The 20,395-nt window shown below is 41.7% G+C and overlaps 1 protein-coding gene and 1 non-coding gene across 17 annotated transcripts in view; both read right to left on the minus strand.

Annotated features, from left to right (window-relative positions):
• Positions 1-20,395, minus strand: part of AOPEP (aminopeptidase O (putative)) — a 345,091-nt gene that overhangs the window by 288,850 nt on the left and 35,846 nt on the right. For all 16 annotated transcript variants that reach the window (XR_009251735.1, XR_009251737.1, XR_009251738.1 and 13 more), the window contains exons 2-3: positions 18,486-19,414; positions 3,505-3,671 (exon numbers count right to left, since the gene is read on the minus strand). Coding sequence is in view for 12 of the 16 variants with exons in the window: in XM_058695511.1 (XP_058551494.1) it covers positions 3,505-3,671; positions 18,486-19,282 (964 nt within the window). In the remaining 4 variants the exon portion in view is untranslated. The remainder of the gene's footprint in view (positions 1-3,504; positions 3,672-18,485; positions 19,415-20,395) is intronic.
• Positions 4,878-4,984, minus strand: LOC131492313 (U6 spliceosomal RNA). Its single transcript, XR_009252002.1, has one exon. It is a non-coding gene; the product is annotated as a U6 spliceosomal RNA (small nuclear RNA).

Consider the following 20,395-nt stretch of genomic DNA (forward strand, 5'->3'; position numbering starts at 1 on the left):
AATAATGAGGAAGTTCTTTATTATGTTCAGATATAAGATTAGCTATAAGACACATTTATTCTAGAGGAGGAAGCATAATACAAAAAGGTGTATAGCATGTTATGATTTGTGCAACAAAAAAGGAGAAACTATACCATCCACAAAGAAAATTGGTCACCTTGATTGCCTTGGGGGACAATTACTGGGTAGGTGAAAATTAGGAGCAAAAAAGGTAACTTTATTGCAATTTTCTTGTCCTTTGTTCATTTGTTTAAAAAGTTTTCTAATTTTTTTAACATTTATTTTTGAGAGAGAGAGAGAGAGTAACAGAGTGTGAGTGGGGGAGGGGCAGAGAGAGGAGGAGACATGGAATCTGAAGCAGGCTCCAGGCTCTGAACTGTCAGCACAGAGCCTGACGTGGGGCTCAAACTCACAAACTGTGAGGTCCTAACCTGAGCCAAAGTAGGACACTTAACCAAAGGAGCCACCCAGGCACCCCGGTCCTTTGTTCATTTCCAAATGAGCCACGTAAATGTGACCAATTTTTAAAAGTAAAAATTTACTTACTATTTTTTAAATTAAAATTATAATTATTTTTATTATTATTTTTGAGAGAGAGAGAACGTGAGCTGGGAGGGGGCAGAGAAAGAGGGGGACAGAGGATCAGAAGCGGGCTCTGTGCTCTCTGCACAGAGCCCAACGTGGGGCTCGAACTCACAAACCGTGAGATTGTGACCTGAGTCAAAGTCAGATGCTCAACCGACTGAACCCCCCAGTTGCCTCAAAAATAAAATTTTTAAATATATTGCTTGTTTTGTTTGGCTTTGACCTTGGGAATCAAGTAAACAGTCACTGAACCCTCCAGTACATGCATAAAACTAGTTTCTGACACAGGAGATCTCACAAATCAAAAGATAACACTTGTCATGCTGAGCACTGAGTACTGCACAGAATTGTTGAATCGCTAGATTTTACACCTGAAACCAATATAACACTGTATGTTAACTATACTGGAGTTAAAATAAAAAACTGAAAAAAAGGAGAGGGGTGAGCCTGAGTGGCTCAGTCCGTTGAGCGTCCAACTTTGGCTCAGGTCATGATCTCATGGTTCCTGAGTTTGAGCCCCACGTGGGGCTCTGTGCTGACAGCTCAGAGCTTGGAGCCTGCCTCAGATTCTATGTCTGTCTGTCTGTCTGTCTGTCTGTTTCTCTGCTCCTCCCCCACTCTCCCTCTCAGTTTCTCTCTCTCTCTCTCACTCCCTCTCAAAAATAAAGATAATTTTTTTGTTTTAAAAAAGGAGATACTACAAGTCAGCAAAATCTAATAAATGATCTTGGAGCAACTGGTTTCCTATTTGGAGAAAAAAAAAAAGTTTAGTTCTCATTTCATACAGCTGACCAGAATAAACTGCCAACAGATTAAATTACAAAAATTAAACTAAAATTTAAGTAAAAATATTAGAACAAAGCAGATGACTCTCAGAGCAACAAAAGACTTTCTAAGAGAAAGTTGACAGATTTGACTACATAAAAATTAAAATCTCCTCTAGGTCAAAAACATTATATGAAATTAAAAGGCATATTATAAACTGGGAAAAATACTTCCACAAATATCATACGAGATTAATAATTTTATTTTATTTTATTCTTTTATATAGGAGATGAGCTTACAGATTTGTTTAATATAAGTTTTATGTGATGAGGGGGCCCCATAAGGAAACAAAGAGCCAAAGAAACCCTCAGCCAGTGTACTTCTCTGCTACGTTTGATGAAGAGTAGACAAGTCAGGAACAGCTAGATGGAAGAGACACATATGAGAAGGGACGTGGGAAGAGGCATGAAACATCCATGCCTTCTCTCTGCATCTTCACGTTTACCAACTTGGAGGCTCCAGTATCTTTATTTATTTTTTTTATTTTTTTTTATAATTTTTTTTTTTTTTTAACGTTTATTTATTTTTGAGACAGAGAGAGACAGAGCATGAACGGGGGAGGGTCAGAGAGAGGGAGACACAGAATCTGAAATGGGCTCCAGGCTCTGAGCTGTTAGCACAGAGCCCGACGCCGGGCTCGAACTCACGGACCGCAAGATCGTGACCTGAGCCGAAGTCGGCCGCTCAACCGACTGAGCCACCCAGGCGCCCCGAGTATCTTTATTTTTTAAAGACCCAATCAAATTAAAAGGTGAAACAAACTTTCGAAAAGCTTCACTAAGGCTTATTTATTAGAATAAAAATGGGCAAAGGAAGTGAATAGTTAATGAAAATGGTTAAGAAACCCACAAGGACAGGTGCAACCTCACTGATAATCGAAGCGGTCCAATTAAAGAGAGACTTTCTCTTGCCTGTCAGACAGGTGAAGCTCCAGGTTAACCTCAGAGCTAGATAGGTATGGAAATTGGTGCAACCTTTCTGGAAAATAACTTGAGATATGTACCAACAACCTTAAACACGTTCAAAACTTTTGACTCAATACACACTATCTCATTTTATACACACTATCTCCTCAGGAATTTAATGCAACTTTATTCGTAATAGGAAAAACACCCTGTAAATAATAAAAATGCCTGATACTGTGGAAACGTTAAATAAAATCTGATATATATACAACAAAATTATTATGCAGACATTAAAATCATATTTTTGAAAAAATACTTAGTGGCCTGAAAAAATTCAAGATACAGTACAAGTGAAAAGAGTGGAATATAAAACTCTTACATGCTGCGACGACAATTTTGAAATGATAACACGTATTATACATACTGATTTCAAACACTGGGGGGAAATGCAGCAAAATGTTAGCAACCATTTTCTCCAAAGTTATTTTGTGTAACTTCTGCTTTTCTATAAGTGTTAAAGTTTCTATAATAAGTACATAGGAGGAGACACCATATTTTAAATGAAGAAATAATATATAATATAATTACAAAAGTTTTACCTGGCGTCAACACACTCTGGATCTTAACTGAAAATGTTAGCTAGTGCAATAGGCACGTGACTCACAGACAAAACGTTGATGCGTTAGCACTTGCCTTCCATCTTTCTTACACACCTTTGGTTCAGAACCGAATCGGCAAACAGTGTGTAGAACAGATGCCTTCGCAGGGCATCTCCAGTGGGTCAGCCAACAGGAGTTCGATTGCTCAGTGCAACAAATAACCTGGTACAGGCTCCATGACTGAACTCCAGACAACCCAACTGTAACAGTGTTTCTGTGACACATTTGCCTGCCCAAAAGTCTTCAGCTGAGACCACCCGCTTATGGCCCACAAACCACCAGGTGAAAGCAACTGCTAAAATAATCTAGGAATTGATAACTCTGGCATGAAGAGCCCCGCATGCTTTGTCCAGACTCTCAAGTGCCCCTCCCCATCCCCTGCTGTTTTCTCTGGCAAAATGTTTTTAGTAGGTTCATTCCAACCCAACTAATCAAGGAGCTCTTTAAAGTCGAGAAAAACATTGCGTACTGGATCCCTGGGTCCAGCATGTGTGCAATACAGAAAGAAGCACAGAACACATGTACGGTACCTTCCCGAAGCTGTGTTGGCTTGGCAGAATTTTCCCCACTCATTAAAACAACAAAAGATGCAGCTGCTCGAACTGTAGCTTGCCATGTTGACATGGCAACGGGTGGCTCCTGGCAGGGAAAAAGGGCCCTGTTGTTTATGGGAGATCCCATAGTATAAACACATGGCCTGCAGAAGAAAGACAAAGAAACAAAAGGGGAGAATCTTTAAATGAGTTGTCACTTTTCTCACCACCGCCATAGTGAAGGTTAAGTTGAGCTTTTAAAGAGAAAACATTTGAGGCTTTGTAGTTGACTGGTTTCAAAGCATTTTGAACTAAAACTGCCAAGGGCTGGCTATGTGAATAGCTGGGTAGTAACTTCTCCCAAATGAATTACTTAAATATGTAAAGAGAATTGTTGTGTTTTTTTTTTTTTTAAGGGAAGAATATATTTTTGGATATAGCTTTAAATACCATTCTGTCAATTTATTTTTTTTAAGTTTATCTATATATCTATTTTTGAGAGAGAGTACAAACAGAGAAGGGCCAGAGAGAGAGAGAGAGAGAGAGACCCAAGCAGGGAGCCCTACGTGGGGCTCGAACTCACAAACTGTGAGATCATGACCTGAGCTGAAACCAAGTGGGACGCTTAACCGAATGGGCCACCCAGGTGCCCCACTATTCTGCCAATTTAAAATTTATATTACCCATGCCCCTCCCCTTAGGCCCTTAATACCTTCAGAAGAAAACAAAAAGGTTTAGAGACATTCTTACAAACCTTTTGGAAAACATTCTGGAAAATAAAATATGTTTAGAGATCACTGAGATATTAATGTTTGGAAAAACAAGCTGGTGGTCTCAAATCCAGTTGCTGGCGGGCAGATATCCCCAATGTTGGAAACCACCATCTCAAATGGAACCCTTGTGGGAATCCTTGTGTGGAGGCCAAGAACAGGGGTTGGCATATAAACAGGACCGTAGGTCACAACAACCAAGCTTGTGATGGGAAGGCCAAGTGTAGAGTCATTACCAAAGTGAGTGGAGGAAACCAAATAGTATGACGTCAGGGCTCGTTCTGCAACAATTAAAAATTACAGACCCACCCATACCAAGAACGATCCTTTCCATGATTAAATCAGAGGACAGAGATGGAAAAGATCTAGGAGATCAAAGAAATCCATTCTTTTGACACCAGAGTTGAAGGCACACGACTGACCCTCAGGAAAATGTCTTAAGAAAATGTCTCCACTTTTTTGCTTTTCAGGAATTATGACAAACATGATGTAGGGTTTTTTTTTTAATTTTATTTTTTACTTTTTAAAATTTGCATCCAAATTAGTTAGCATATAGTGAAACAATGATTTCAGGGGTAGATTCCTTGATGCCCCTTACCCAAAAATATGGAATGCTTCACGAATTTGCGTGTCATCCTTGCGCAGGGGCCATGCTAATCTTCTCTGTATCGTTCCAATTTTAGTATATGTGCTGCCGAAGCGAGTACAACATGATGTAGTTTTAATCAGCTTGATTTATAGAGTAAAGGAATAGAGCAGAGCACTAACTCTCTTGGGTAAACTGGTTTTCCTTTTTCATTAACATGATTATGACTCAACATTTATTGTGTTCCTATAATGTGAGGGAACACACAGAATGATGGTCCTACTCCATCATTCAGGGCCCAGTAAGGAAAGGACACACCAGTCTAGATCTTACCAAACATAAGTAATTTAACATAGGCAACTGGCTATACAAATAAAAGAAGAGCTGAGAAGCCAGAGGAAAATTAGCTGATTTTCTGAAAATTAGCTGAAAATTAGGGGATTAGCTGAAGGGGTAAACAGCAGTGAGTCCTCAGGCTGAGGGAGCTGGTGTTACTGGGAATTACTGGGTTGCAGCTCAAGGGGTCATGTGGCAGAAGCCAGAGGCACAGTGGGGACTGTCCAACGGGTGCTGGGACCAGGGGAGACTCAGTCACTGCTGGAGATGCCAAAGAAAGCAGGGAGGGAGGAAGAAATACCTTGTTTCTCACCAACTCCTGCTCTCAAATTTTCCACCAGTGCCCCAAACCGTGGGCCAAACCTAGTAGGAGGCAGAAGACAAGGCAGCCTGGGAAATGAGGTTCCTTGTCATTCAGAGGTCACAAGGAGGGCAGAAACTGGATGTCAGAGCAAACAGGCAGCTGCAGCCTCTCTGTCCAGGCAGTGTGCATGCCAGTGTGCTCGCAAGTCCAACACAGGGCAGGGAAAGATTAGAAATGGAGGAGCCCGTGGTCCTGGCCAACTTATCAAATGACTGTGAGAAAGTCCCTTGACCTCTCCGAGTCCCAAGTCAAACGGCGATGGAGGGGAGAGCTGACCTCTATTCTGGGCCATAAACTTATGATTCTGGTCCCAAGTTTATAAATCTAAGAACAGAGGTAAATTTTCATAGAAGGCCCAGAATCTCCCACCAACGAGTTCTGAACTCCCACCTTGGCCTCCTTGGACCCTTAGTCAGTTGACTTAATCTTGGTTAACCATCCAGCTTTAGACTGTTGAAGAACCTAATGAGGTTCTCCCAGCTTCCTCCCAGGTGGGGCTGGTAGTGGTGGGTGCATGGTGGGACAGTGCTGTAGCAGCTCAAGTAGCTCACGGGAGCTGGGGTTCAAGGTATGCCTACTTCTGAAAACTCTACTGTTTTGCTTTTTCCCCCAAAGCCCACCTTATAGGAGGGTCTCAAGGAAGAAAGGTATCATCAGTGGAAATGGGGTGTATTCCCACCAGCCAAATGGCAGGTATAAACTCGTTTCCTCTGACAATGGTAGACATTGAGAATCAAGGCTTTCTTCCTCACTGAAGCAGAATGGATCCCACAACTTTTCTCAGTTCAAGAGCTCTAGGAAGCCACTTCCAATCTAAGTAGACATGTGGAGTTAAACCTATTTGTGATATTTACAAGGAAGTGACAGACCTTTGACTGGAGATCTCCTAAGACTTTCTCTGCCCAAGGGGCGCCTGGGTGGCTCAGTCGACTGAGTGTCTGACTTCGGCTCAGGTCATGATCTCGTGGTCTGTGAGTTCCTGCCCCGCATCGGGCTCTGTGCTGACAGCTCAGAGCCTAGAGCCTGTTTCAGATTCTGTGTCTCCCTCTCTCTCTGCCCCTCCCCTGCTCATGCTCTCTCTCTCTCTCTCTCTCTCTCTCTCTCTCTCCCCCTCTCTCTCAATCTGTCAAAAATAAACATTAAAAAAAATTAAAAAAAAAAAAGACTTTCTCTGCCTCATGCAAAGGGGGAGCTGACATCATATTATGGTCTTAAATCCTAGGTGCTTAGGTCAAGTCTGAAAGCACCCATGCTCACTTGCTATTGTGCTCAGCACCTGGTTTCTGTAGGGTGACTCTAGTGTTACATGTCTCCCCTTCCCTGCACAGGGAATGAATCCTCCCCAAAAGACTGGCTTGCCAAGAGGTATGCTCTCCTTCTCCCTATAAGTTTGGGCTGGAGCATAGTATTATATATTCCCCCTGTGCCCTTAGGTGTGTGGTCCCCAAGGCTTCCTCCATCAGCCTCCATGCCTCTTCCCTGAAGAAACAGATTTCAGATGCTGTCATGTCTGGAAAACACTGTAGAAGAAGAATCAGAAGGACTTAATGATCTGCTGAAGGAGAAGAAGGAAAGGAGCCGCTCAGAGATAGCTGCTTCCAAGGTGGCCCCCAATAACCCTTGCCTCCTGGTATTCATACCCTTATGGAGTCCCCAACCACACTGTAGCAGGGTTGGTCTGTGTGACCAATAGGATATGGCAGAAGAGATGTCATTTCTGAGATTAGAGAATTTAAAAATCTGTGACTTTCATTTTAGGGTCTCTCAGTGTCTCTCTCTCCCTCCCTTCCTCCCACCCCCCCGCCTGCCTCCCTCCCTATCACTTGCTCTGGAGGGCACCCAGCTGCCATGTCAAGACAGTACTCACACAGTCTCTGGAGGGGCCCATGTGCTAGAATATAGAGACCTCTGGTGTACAGTCAGGGAGGACCTGAGGTCTGTCAATAACCATGCAAATGAATTTGGAAGAGAATTGTCCAGCTGAGATGCCTGTGGCCCTGACAGATAGCTGACTGCAACCTTGTAAGAGATCCTGAGCCAGAACCACCCGATTAAGCTGCTCCTGGAATCTTAACCCTGAGAAACCCTGTGAGATAATAAATGTTTGTTCTTTTAAGCAGTTAAGTTTGGGGTAATTTGTTATGCAGCAATAGATAAGAGAATTTTCTCAGGTTTCTGGCTCAGGTGATAAGATGGATTGCAAAGCTATTAAGCAAGAAAGGAAACTCAAGATGACAAGCAAGGTCACAGGAAGGGACAAGGAAGAAGAATTCCTAATTAATTTGCCCATACAGGGCTTTACACACTCTATGGCAGAGGACACTTGTATGGGCACAGAGATCATGATTTTCTAACCACAAACAGTACAGTGTTCAGCAATGGGACTGAGTGTTAGAAATCAGACCGATCTTAGAAAACTGAGGAATGATGGGTTTATGAACTAACTACTGATGCTGCTGGCAGATTTGAGTCTGGGTACCACCCACAAATCAGGGAGTGTGTGGGGAAGGAAATCCTTCCATTGGCTGGATTTTTAAAAAGCACTGTTATCACCATTCTTTCTTCTCCCATTCTCCATTATTTATCCTCTAAATGGTCTAGTTCTAGGTACTTTATTCTAGAATTCTGTCTTGATCTCCCTGGCATCCTCTTGAAGGCTCTTTCTGTCCTATTGTCACTGGGTTCCAGGACTCTCCCATCAAGGAGATTAGTTACGCAGCCAGGTCCCCAGAAAGCTCTTGCCTCCCGCACCACCACCCCCCCCCCCCCACTGTCCTCACAATCCTCTTCTGCAACCTTCTCTTTACATGGGGGCGGGGGCATCCTTGCTGCTAGAATCGATGTGTTTTAGGGGCGCCTGGGTGGCTCAGTCAGTTGAGCGCCCAACTTCAGCTCAGGTCATGATCTCACAGTTTACGGGATCAAGCCCCGCATCAGGCTCTATGCCAACAGCACAGAGCCTGCTTGGGATTCTGTGTCTTCCTCTTTCTCTGCCCCTTCCCTGCTCTCTCTCTCTCTCAAAAATAAACATTAAACATTTTTTTTCTTTAATCTATGTGTTTTCTATTTTCTGTAGAGGCCACTTTTAGGCAACAGGCTTCAGTAATGGAATGGAGAGGAAGGCAAAAGGGCCCACAGCAACCACCTGGCTCATCAGGTGACAAACCTCAAAATATCCACAGGCCCCAACTGACTTATGAGCTACTTACAACCAGGCGCAGGTACGAAAAAAGGGGAAAATTCCTTATGTCCCCATATGTCCTCACCTTCCCCCTTAAAAACAGCCCCAACCACAGCCTCGATGCAGACAGTCTGTCCTTTGCTGTCCTCCCTTGGTCTCCCTTGCAGTGTATTCAGTAAACTTCTATCTCCCTTGCTCTGCCTTTGGTGAATTCTTTCACTGCCCATGCTGCCTGCCCCCACCCTATCAGGACGCCCCACATTTGGGGACCCCCCCCCCCCGCACCATCTGATTAGGAGAAACACCACACTTTCCCCTTGGTCTCCAGAGCAGTAACTCTGAAAGTGTAGAAGCCCCATCCATAAATATAGCCACGTCTAATAGAAGACACCATTGCTTTCTTATTGGAATGTTTTCGCCAATAGGAAAATAATCACCAAAGAGGGAGGTCCTAGGCAAAATTTCTTGAAATCACAGATTATCTTCGTGTTCTCAGCCTCCTCCTTTCTTGGCCTTTTCTTCTCAGTTGCAGCCTCTCTCCTTCCTTCCCAACATGCCCAAACCAAGCACCAGGGACTTTATAAGCAATGGCGCTTTGAGCTTTTACAACCTGGTATCCTTATGCATGTCACATGCCCTAGTGCAAATATCTAATACAATTTAAAGTTAAGTAACTATATTTTAACAGAGATGAAAACTTTAACCTCTGGATAAAACTCTAATGGTGGAATTTGGGGCATCCAACAAAAAGTGGAGAATAGGTGAATGTAGGGACTTCACTGAATCATGAAAATCTTACTCCCCACATAGTGATTCAAGAGTAAAGATGGCTCCCATCATGCACACCTACAAACAAGAACTACAGACAACTGATTTCCTGTCCCCCACCCCTGGTGCTCCAAGAGGGGAGGAAAATCTATGTGCATTTATAAACATGCTATGCAGCTATCTGGATGTGTAATCACAGAAATAAATGCAGCTGTGTTTATTCAACATGCACAGCCTTGCACCTCGGCCATGTTGCTAAAACGCTCACGGGACAGATGTGCAGGCGCCAGTCTCCAATGCTTAGAACTTCATTATTTCCAGACTGAAAAATTCCTTCTAGCACGCAAAGGAAAATTCTCCCACACCAGGGCTCATCCCACGTGCCCTGGGATAGCCACCCAATGAAAGACTTCCTGGAGAGCTCAGTTAACTGCACAGGAGTTGTGGGAATGTGGAGGAAGACACTGAAAATCAGAAAAAGAACAGGGTAAGACAGCGTAAGAGCGGCCCCATGACTTGCTGCCATTAAAGAGCTTCTAAGTTGGGGGGTGCCTGGGTGGCTCAGTTGGTTGGGTATCTGACTTTGCTCAGGTCATGATCTCACAGTTTGTGGGTTCGAGCCCCACGTCAGGCCCTGTGCTGACAGCTCGGAGCCCAGAGCCTCCTTCAGATTCTGTGTCTCCCTCTCTCTGCCCCTCCCCCTGCTCATTGTCTGTCACTCTCTGTCTCTCAAAAATACATAAACGTTAAAAAATAAAATAAATAAATAAATAAATAAAAGAGAACTTCTAAGTGGAGGAAGAACTTGCCAGAATGGCTACTACTTCAGTTTGACACGTTTGTGTTCGTGGAGTGGTCAAACAAGGGTGAGACACACTATGCTGCTATGGGCTGAATGTGTCCCCTCAAATTCCTATGTTGAAATCCTAATGACCAATGTGACTGATGGGATTATAAGGTGGGGCCTTTGGGAGGTGCTTAGGTCACATGAGGACAAGGATTGCATGAACGTGACGGATACCATTAGCTCCTAAGCCCCTTCCCCCATGCTAGAAATCAGCAGTCTGCAACCCAGAAGAGTGCCTTCATCAGAACCTGACCACACTGGCACCCTGATCTTGGACTCCCAGCCTCCAGAACAGTAGGAAATAAATTTGTGGCATCTTGTTATAGTAGCCCAATGGACTATGACCTACACCTTCCAAGGTAAGAGGTCGGCAAACACTCCCATGCTTGCTCATTGTCTTAAGGAGCCACCTTATAGACAGAAGATAAACTTCTAGATAGAAAGAACACTTGAAGGGGATTGATTCAAACCACATATTTTCTTTTTCTTCAGGTGATGATTATATGATTTGTCTTTTTGCAGTCAGTGTGAAAAGGGGGTTATTCTTATTTTAAATAACATTTCAAATTCCACCGCTTTCCATAAAATCACCTGTTTTCAGAGACTTGGTTCAGTGACTGGGGAGAGGGCTGCTTCAGGAGAAGCGGGCAGGAGGTGATGAGCTTGAAGCTGCCATGAGTGTAGCTTGTTGGGGTGTTTTCCCATAATGAGATACTGATCTGGTCCTGGAGGCTAGGGGGCCGCAGATGTTAACAGTGGCGGTGGGTCGGATTCTTTCATAAACTTGCCAGGGTGACAAAGTCATCAGGCCTCTTTCAGTTCATTACCATCTCTTCCCTTTCCAGCACCTGATCTTTTGTAAGACTCCATGTTCTCCTTAAACCCAAGTTATAGGCAAGCAACCCTCTTGCTTTCTTGTGCCACAAAAACCAAGCACCGAACTACTAAAATAGGAAATGTCAACTATGACTCACTCTCTCCCCTCAACTCTCCACACACACCTTCCTCATTATATTCTCCTTCATGGCATAATTACTGAAACCAGGATCCATCAATCATACTGGACATGTGGCAGGTACAAGGAGAATGCTACTTTGACTCAGATTTTGTGTACAAAATGAACTGGACTGAATGGAAGTGGCTTTGAGTCAGAAACTCCCCACTTTTCAGCACAAGTGTTTTGGGTACAGAATAGGCAAGTTGTTTATAAAGGCAAAGACAGTATTTCTCATCTGGAAGTCTCATCTGGAGATCCTACAATGAAATCTCTTTTTAGCACATGAGAAAATTAAGCTCCAGGGAAGTAAAATGCCTTATCTGAAGTCAAACAGCTAATGGGCAGCACGGCTCGGACAAGGGACAAGTCCTCAGGTCTCCTGGCTCTCGCTTTCCAGCTTCTTTCCAACATACTATGCTCTTTGGTATAGGTCTTTGTGATTTGTTATTTTCTACTGGTGTTTGGTTATTCAGGGTTTTTCTGTTTGGTTGGTTAGTCATTTGGGTTACTTTTGTAAATTAAGACAGTCCATCCTTGCCTTTTCTCCTGGGATTCTAGGAAACAGAGATAGATCTAGAATGTCAGCAAGGGGAGAAAGAGGCTAGAGTAGAACGCTTGCAAACTTTTAAGTTTGGGACTATCACTTCCTCCTCTTACAATGGTATCACAGCATTATTGTGCATCCCTACCTCAGTCCTCATGAATTTTGTATTGGTTTCTTGCAGCAAGCAAGAAAAAAAAAGGATTAGCTGTAGAAATGTTCCTTTCAGACCTGAAATCTCTTCCAAAAGATCTGCTCAATTCTCTTAAATCTTTCCTTTATAGTGAGATATTAAACAATGAAACTACTTCAGTGGGGGAGGGGGAACATGTTTTAACATCTGGTTTTGATATCAAACTAAAAATACTCCTGAAGTCTACATTTTCCTTGGTCCAATAGCTAAATAATAAACATAATTGAAAAAAATTATTCTCTTTAGTATCTTGCCAACTTCATTCTGGTCTTGTCTAAAACAACATCATAGTGATGTAAGGAATTAAAAACTTTTAATATTACTTTAAATTATAGTGTATTTTCCTAATCAGTTTCCTTATCTTTAACGATGATCCAAGTAAGTGGGGCTTTAAAAATAAATTTCCTATATTTAACTGAATTTCAACTCCAACTCCTGTTCAGTGATGTCATCAGCTTAAACCCAGATTATCTACACCACTTGGCTGGTTCCACGACTATTATAATGATCCTAAGGGAAAAGAGAATGGGTTACCAGAGAGAATGCTTTGGTTTTAAATAACATTTTATTCAGTGGAAAAGAAAAGTAAATGGAAACGTACATAAACTTTGAATTAAAGATTTCCATTTCTTTTTTTTCCCTTAAATTTATTTATTTATTTTGAGAGAGACAGAGAGAGTGCAGTGGGGAAGGGGCAGAGAAAGAGGGAGAATCTCAAGCAGGCTCCACACTGTCAGCACTGAGCCCATGTAGAGCTCGAACTCAAGAAATTGTGAGATCATGACCTGAGCTGAAATCCAGAGTCAGATGCTTAACTGACTGAGCCACCCAGGCACCCCTTCTTTATTTTTTTTTTTAAGACTTTTTTTTTTTTTTTTTTTTTTTTGAGAGAGAGAGCATGCACGCACTCCAGCAGGGGAGGGGCAGAGATCTAGAGGGGAGGGGCAGAGAGAGAGAGAGAGAGAGAGAGAGAGAGAGAGAGAGAGAATGAATCTTAAGCGGACTCAGGCTTGATCTCATGGCCATGGGATCATGACCTGACCTGAAATCAAGAGTCTGACACTTAACCAACTGAGCCAGCCAGGCACCACCCTTAAAGATTTTCATTTCTAAAAATTTTTTTCTTAGGTATACTAGGGATCTAGAACCAAAAAGATATTAAGTCCCTTTCCTTCCCAGCTTAACAATAACTCCTTAACACATTCTTGACTCAGTCCCTGTTCTGAAATAGTTCTTCAAAATAGTTTTAGAGGGCACACACATTCACACTACAAAACATAAACAGGGTTTTCAAGAAGCATGTTGTATCAAATTGTTACATACATGTTTGTTTTGGCAGTCCTTTTTATTTTTTTTTCAAATTTTTTTTTAACGTTTATTTATTTTTGAGACAGAGAGAGACAGAGCATGAATGGGGGAGGGTCAGAGAGAGAGGGAGACACAGAATCGGAAGCAGGCTCCAGGCTCTGAGCTGTCAGCACAGAGCCCGACGCGGGGCTCAAACTCACGGACCGTGAGATCATGACCTGAGCCGAAGTCAGACGCTTAACCGACCAAGCCACCCAGGCGCCCCGGCAGTCCTTTTTAAATGTCACCTGTAATGACTGAGGCAAGAAAGAGCATTTCAGTTCAAGATCTTCCATAATCCCACAATGGCTAAACCTCGGTAGGAAACTGTAGCTTTCACACTACCAGATATCTCACTTTATTTTTTTAAAATGTTTTTAAATGTTTATTCACTTTTGAGAGAGAGAGAGACAGAGAGAGAGAGAGAGAGAGAGAGAGAGAGAGAGAGAGAGAGAGAGAGAGACAACGCATGAGTGGGGGAAGGGGAGAGAGATAGAGACACAGAATCTGAAGCAGGTTCCAGGCTCTAAGATGTCAGAAGAGAACCTGACGCAGGGCTCCAACTCACGAGTGGTGAGATCATGACCCGAGCGGAAGTCGGATACTTAATCAACCGAGCCACATAGGCACCCCCAGATATCTCACTTTAGAACTAGAATAATAATGGGGAAGAAGAAATTACTGAAAACTATTGGAAGAAATACTCTATTATAGCTTCAAATACATTTTCAGTTCCCCAGAAAACACGGTCACTTGATAAAAATCTCCCTTACAAAAAGGAGGTTTTAAGGTATAAAGATGGTGACTGCTTTCCAAATTTGTAGTTTATTTTTTTAATAAACATTATTTTAGATCAGGTTTAGATTTATTTTTACAAGTGCAAAAGATAATACATAGATTTCCCATTTACCCCATACTCACTTTTATTAACATTTTCCGTTAGTATATTTGTCACAACTGATAAACCAATATTGATACATTATTAACTAAAGTCTGTATTTTATTCAGATTTCCTTGGTTCTCCCTAATATCCTTTTTCTGTTCCAGGATATACTATTTTTATCTCCTTCATGTCTCCTTAGGCTCCTCTGGACTGTGACAGTTTAAGACTTTCTTTTCTTTGTTTATGTTAGCCCTGAGAGTTTTGAGGAGTACAGGTTGGGTATTTTTTGAATGTCCCTCAACTGGGATTTATCTGATGTTTTTCTCTTGGTTCCATTGGGATGATGGGTTTGGAGGGAGGACAATCACAAAGATGTCATTTCATCACATCATACCAAGGGTACACACTATCAACATGACTCATCACTACTGATGTTAATTTTGACCTCCTCACTGACAGGTCATGATTGTCAGGTTTTTCTAATGTAAAGTTACTCATTTTTCTCAGTCCATACTTGGTAAGGAGCCAGGAGTTATGTTCCATCTCCTTGAGGATAGAGTATCTACATAATTTGGACAACTTCTATACCTTAGATTTGTCTGTTCGCCTCCATTTGTTTATTCAAATATTTATATCAATGTGAACTCATGAATATTTATTTTATACTTTAGGTCATCATCCAAAACTATTTTACATTGTTGCCCAGCTTTGTTCATTAGGAGTTCTTTCAGATGGCTCCTTGGACCTTGGGCATATACTCGCAATTGCAGGCTACTACTGCTGCTGTTTGAGCACTTCCTTATTTTCTGGCACTACAAGGTGTCCAGGGCTCATCTTGTCTATTTCCTCCAGTCCTAGCCATTCCTCCAAGAAGCCCTGGTTTCCTTACTGGAGAATGGTAAAAACCAAGATCCAGGCACTGTGCTTTTAGACCCTCTTGGCTGACAAGCAAGGAAATTTATGCTTTCATGCTAACCCTTGGAAAACACCTACTTATAATTACAGTATTTCTACATACAACCATCTGTATCCCTCTTAAGCCAAACATAAGTTTACAGTGATGCCTCCAATTCTAATCTATCAGCACATAGATCATTCTAGGGTCCTCCCCTGGCTCTCTGTAACCTCCCACTTCAAAAGTAGGAAACCTGGTTCCCAGGTTTACATAACTGACTGAATTCCTCAATTCCAGTAGACATGTATAGTGGTCCTGGACTTGTTAACCTGTATCCCCATGGGAAATACCTTAATCAACTACAGCACAGTACTGAGGTGCACTGCCTTTTGCCTTTAGTTTTACAGACTCCCCTCATTTCCAAAGTGACAGGTCAGCACCTTCTCCCCCAACCCCCGCCAGCGAGGTTGTTTCATACATTTTTAATACAGTTAGATTGTTTGGTCACAATGTGCATTCCAGCCTGGGATCCTCTGATCTCCTAAATGATAATTATTTATATATTATCAAATTAAATAATTTAAGTTTTATTTTCAACATGGGGCAGGGGGAGCGTGACAAGGGGAGAAGGTACTGATGGAACTCAAAAGGGAAGGTATTAACAATTTAGAGATTTTCTTAAGTTTCTACTGATTAAAAATAGAAATTTATTGAAAACTAATGTAATTATTTTTTAAACATATTGAAATCTTTGCACATAAAAATGGACATGGTAAAGATCAAAAGTAAGAAACATAGTTCCCTCTTATAATTGAAACATGGATTTTTCTAGGAGCTTTCAGTAACTTTATCCAATTTTCCTAATTGTAAAATGAGAATAAAACATTTCTTATCCAGGACTAAGAATTTATGGTAGGTATACAGATAGTATTCTGCCACTCAAGGATAAAATGTTAGTTTTAATAAAAGCAGACTCTATGCCTTGGAGAAAATAAGCTCTACCCAATTATATTTTTCATACAATAGTAAAATTTTCTATTTTCACACAATCGTATTCATAAAGCCTAGTAACCCTGATGATGATTAACTTCTTATCACTGAGGAATTTTTTCTGTCTAGCAACCTGGGATCCTTAGGCATTTTAAAGTCCTTAAACTATCCAAACAGTTACCAATATACACCTAGATTTATTCTTAAGCATGTGGGAGAGTTTAAAAAGATTTAGTGGCCATAAATTACCCCAAAAAAAGACAAAAGGGAGAGGAAACATCTTTTGAGGATTTCTTTTTTAAAACAAAATTTATTATCCTCGTAAGGCTGCATAAATGCCATTTATTTACTAACACATAATCACAAATTTCCAAGGATGCAGTTTAAACTCCTGCTATGATCATGCATTTTATTGAATTATCAGAAGAGGAAACATTACAAGTAAATTTGCCAAGACAACCTTTGCAGGAACAAGATGTGCCCAAGCACCCCTTCAGTTCCTTTACAGAAAGCAGCATTTATCCATACGTAATTCACACCTGACATGGAACGTAATTCAAAAATCTAATCTCTTTCTGTGTAGTGAGCACTGAGAAGGAAGCCATGTGTGAGGCCATTAATGAATATTTCTTCCAATTACTATTAATAGATTCTTCTTCCCCATTATTTTATTTCAAAAATGAAATATCTAGGAGTATTAAAAACCGATTTCCTAATCAAGTATTCAGAGACCATATGTTGTTAAATCTCATTGAAAACCCTATCCTTAATAATTTCAAAAAATTTTAAAGATACAATTAGAACACCTGTTTCTTTGAGCCTGGGTGGCTCAGTCAGTTAAGTGTCCAGCTTTTGATTTCTCCTCAGGTCACGACCTCCCGGTTTGTGAGATTGAGCCCCGCATCAGGCCCCGTACTGACAGCACGGAGCCTGCTTGGGATTCTTTCTCTCCCTCTCTCCCTGCCCTTCCCCTGCTGGCGCTCTCCCTCTGTCTCAAAATAAATAAATAAACTTAAAAAAGAAAAAAAAAAAAGAACACTTGTTTCTTTCTCTCCTGGTTTCCCAAGAATATCCAATAAGTTATTCTATACATAAATCAGTATGCTTTTGTACTGGTGTAAGTTTGTACCAACCCTGCAATTTCCCAAAGACTGTCTCAGACTCCAACAGAAATAAGGCAAGAACTGAACTCATTGTAAGTAGAGTGGGAGACCAGAGCAGAGAGGTAAGATTGGAGGCAAGGAATAGGATAATTAGAGCCCAAAATTAAAGTGATGCTTTAAAAAAAGCAAATCTAAAAGGTTTGAGGGGGAAGGGGGTTAGGGAAGAGATCTAAGCAATTTCCAGAGACGACCACTTCTGTCAAGGGAGTCTGATGCCATAAAAGAAGGCGCTCAAAACAAGATCATGGAGATCAGCATTCCTATCGATTTGCAGTACATTAGCACAAAGACATAAGTAAAATAATGAGGAATCAAAAAAGTTTGATTTAAAAATCCTCAAATTCTAAAAACCTCGAACAATTGTGGGAGGAAGGGCAAGAAGAACAGAACAAATGGCTGCCTAACCTAACGTGCCCTTGGAAATTGATGCTTCATCAATTCCTTCTCTCCACACGAAAAACCCAGAGGCTCCTGGTGTCAAATATGAAGAATCAGCGCCAAAGGAGCAAGTGTGCAGTCTCAGCAGGACCGCCACACCCCACAAAAATACACCATTCCAGTGTTGTGGGGGTTCACGCTACCTGACAACTGACAGTCTGGGAGGCACAGCTGCCAAGACACAGGTACAGTAAGAAAAGTCCCCAAGCAGAGCTGGCGTTATTTGGAACCACTTTAGCAGGCCTCACACCAACAAAGCTTGGCGGCAGTTTGTTCCCTCAGGGGGAATCTGAAGGAACTTTGAGAAAGTATTTGCTCAGAGCCACATATCGCTTCCATCTACAGCACTCAAGTCGCCAGCAGAGATCCCAACAGAGAGGTAGGCTCGGGATTTAATCATTAGGCTTGCCTTTCAATCTCCTAACTCAGAAATACAGGGGCTTAATAAGGTAATCTTTTCATCCTGATTTAAGGGAAATAATCCCATTAAGAGTTGAGCATGCCTGGGAATTTACCTGCTTCACCGTGGGTCTAGGGATTTGAGGCTAGATGGGTAATGCCACAGAATAAAGAGGAGCATCTTTGCAGAGACTGTCTCCTGAGAGTGTCCCTGCAAAGGCTCCTCTCCCAGTGTGTGAGATGAACGGGCAGGGGGCTGTGGGGCGCCCAGATAACCTACCTGCCACTCTGGTCTGAGGTCCAGGTAACTGATCGCCCCTGGGGTTTGGTGCTGTACCGTATCCTTATGGCGTGAGGAAAGTCAGTAGCTGTCTGAGCCCCTGTCTTCCTGATCTGCAAGCTCCAAGTGTCAGTGTCAAACAGGAGTTCCCCACAGCCAGGAGCCTGGCTGCAACGAGCATAATAGTCTAACTGCTCCCTCCAACGATCTGCAGGCAGAGTCACAAGTTCACACACAATCTGATTCCTGAGCTCCTCAGAAACAACTGTGAGCTTGGGAGACCTTGTCAATTTTTCAATACCTGGCACAGCAGCAACATCCACCTCCTCAACCTTTAACACAGATAAATCACAGCAGTCCAACACTAGCAAAAAATCCTCACTCCCATGATTCCCTGTGTCACAGCAGTACTTTGAGCTAGAAATCCCAGAAGCCTGTTCCCAGTTGTCATGGTTACCATCTTTACCAGAAGTATCTTTTTCACCTTTACCACAGATTGTAAAATCATTAGATCTTGTTTTAGAGGAGAAGGTCCTTGTATCTGTCACAGGACTATGGCAGGGTTCAGGCATCCTAAATCTGCAGGCTTCGTTTGACTCTGATCGGCAGGGTTCCTTGGTGGACCCACTCTGTTTCTGGAATCTGTTTCCAGACTCAAAGAAAAGCACTATGGTGCCCTCGATGATTTGACTTTCAAAGTCCACAGCTAAATCCAGTACATAGTGCTTCACAAGTATGTGGCTGGTGTTGGCCATGAGAGGTAGGTCATCCTGGGAAGGGTCCAGCTTTGTGTCCATGGCGTTGGTTGTTGTTCAAGAGCTTTGTTAAAATCTCAGAAGGGGCTTCCTAGCTGCCTTAATCTTCCGGAATCATAAATGGCCGCTTACCAAAAAAATACCTGATGTCATAATCATGGCTCTTTCAGTCCCCTGGCAAAGAAGAAAAACACCATTAGACAAAATTCCAAACAAGACCCTAAATGTTCCTACAACCACTGCTTCACTTCAGCAAACTGACTCCCTCCTTAAATAATCCCCCAATGTGGTAGAAGCTCATGGCTAGAAGGCAGACTAATCTTTCTGACTGACATCAAAGAAGGCTGCATTATGGGTTTCTAAAAATATTTCAATTACCAATGGAATGAAAGGGGCCTCCACAAAGCCTGAAGATTCTTGCTCTTAACTAGAACAGTCCTTGTTCTGGGAAAGAGCAATTGTTATGCAAAAGCATAACTGAGCATCACTGCGCCTCTTGTTTTAAAAGATATTAAATGCATCATTTCTAATTTTGTGCATCAAAGATAAGTGATTGTTTCTCTACTGTGATTCTAAGTAACAAATGTGAACGAAGGCTAAATGGCCTCATACGTTTTATTCTTTGAGAGTAATAATTTAATACATAAAATGTAACTCCAGGGATTAATGTACTTTTCACATTAGGCCTGCTCTCATATCAGCACTTCCAGTAAATTACAGGAAAATGAGCCAATTTACCAGGAGTGCATTCTAAGTATTCCTTTGAGATTGTTCATGGAGATTTTTCAAATTTATAGTTAAATACTCAAGGTATATCATTACATCTTAATAGCTGAAAACCCATTAACATTCTGGATAATAGCCTTCTTGTGGCAAACAAAAAGGTCTTCTCACTTGAAAAAAAAGTAGTATGCAAATACCTATAAAAGGAAAAAGAGAAATTAAAATGTAGAAACAGATGTTGTAATAAAATGCCCAAGTTCTTCATAAAAGTTCTGAATCAAAATGTATTCTTATTTTATAATAGCAATCCGGCTATAAGAAAAATTATTTGAAATTATTTCAGTCCCTGTTGTGTACCTAATTTCTTTCAGCATATGCTGTTCTTTATTTTTTATTCTTTTACCAAAAATGAAAATGGGGGAAAGAAAATAA

The sequence above is a fragment of the Neofelis nebulosa genome, chromosome 12 (assembly GCF_028018385.1).
Source record: "Neofelis nebulosa isolate mNeoNeb1 chromosome 12, mNeoNeb1.pri, whole genome shotgun sequence".
NCBI lineage: Eukaryota > Metazoa > Chordata > Mammalia > Carnivora > Felidae > Neofelis > Neofelis nebulosa.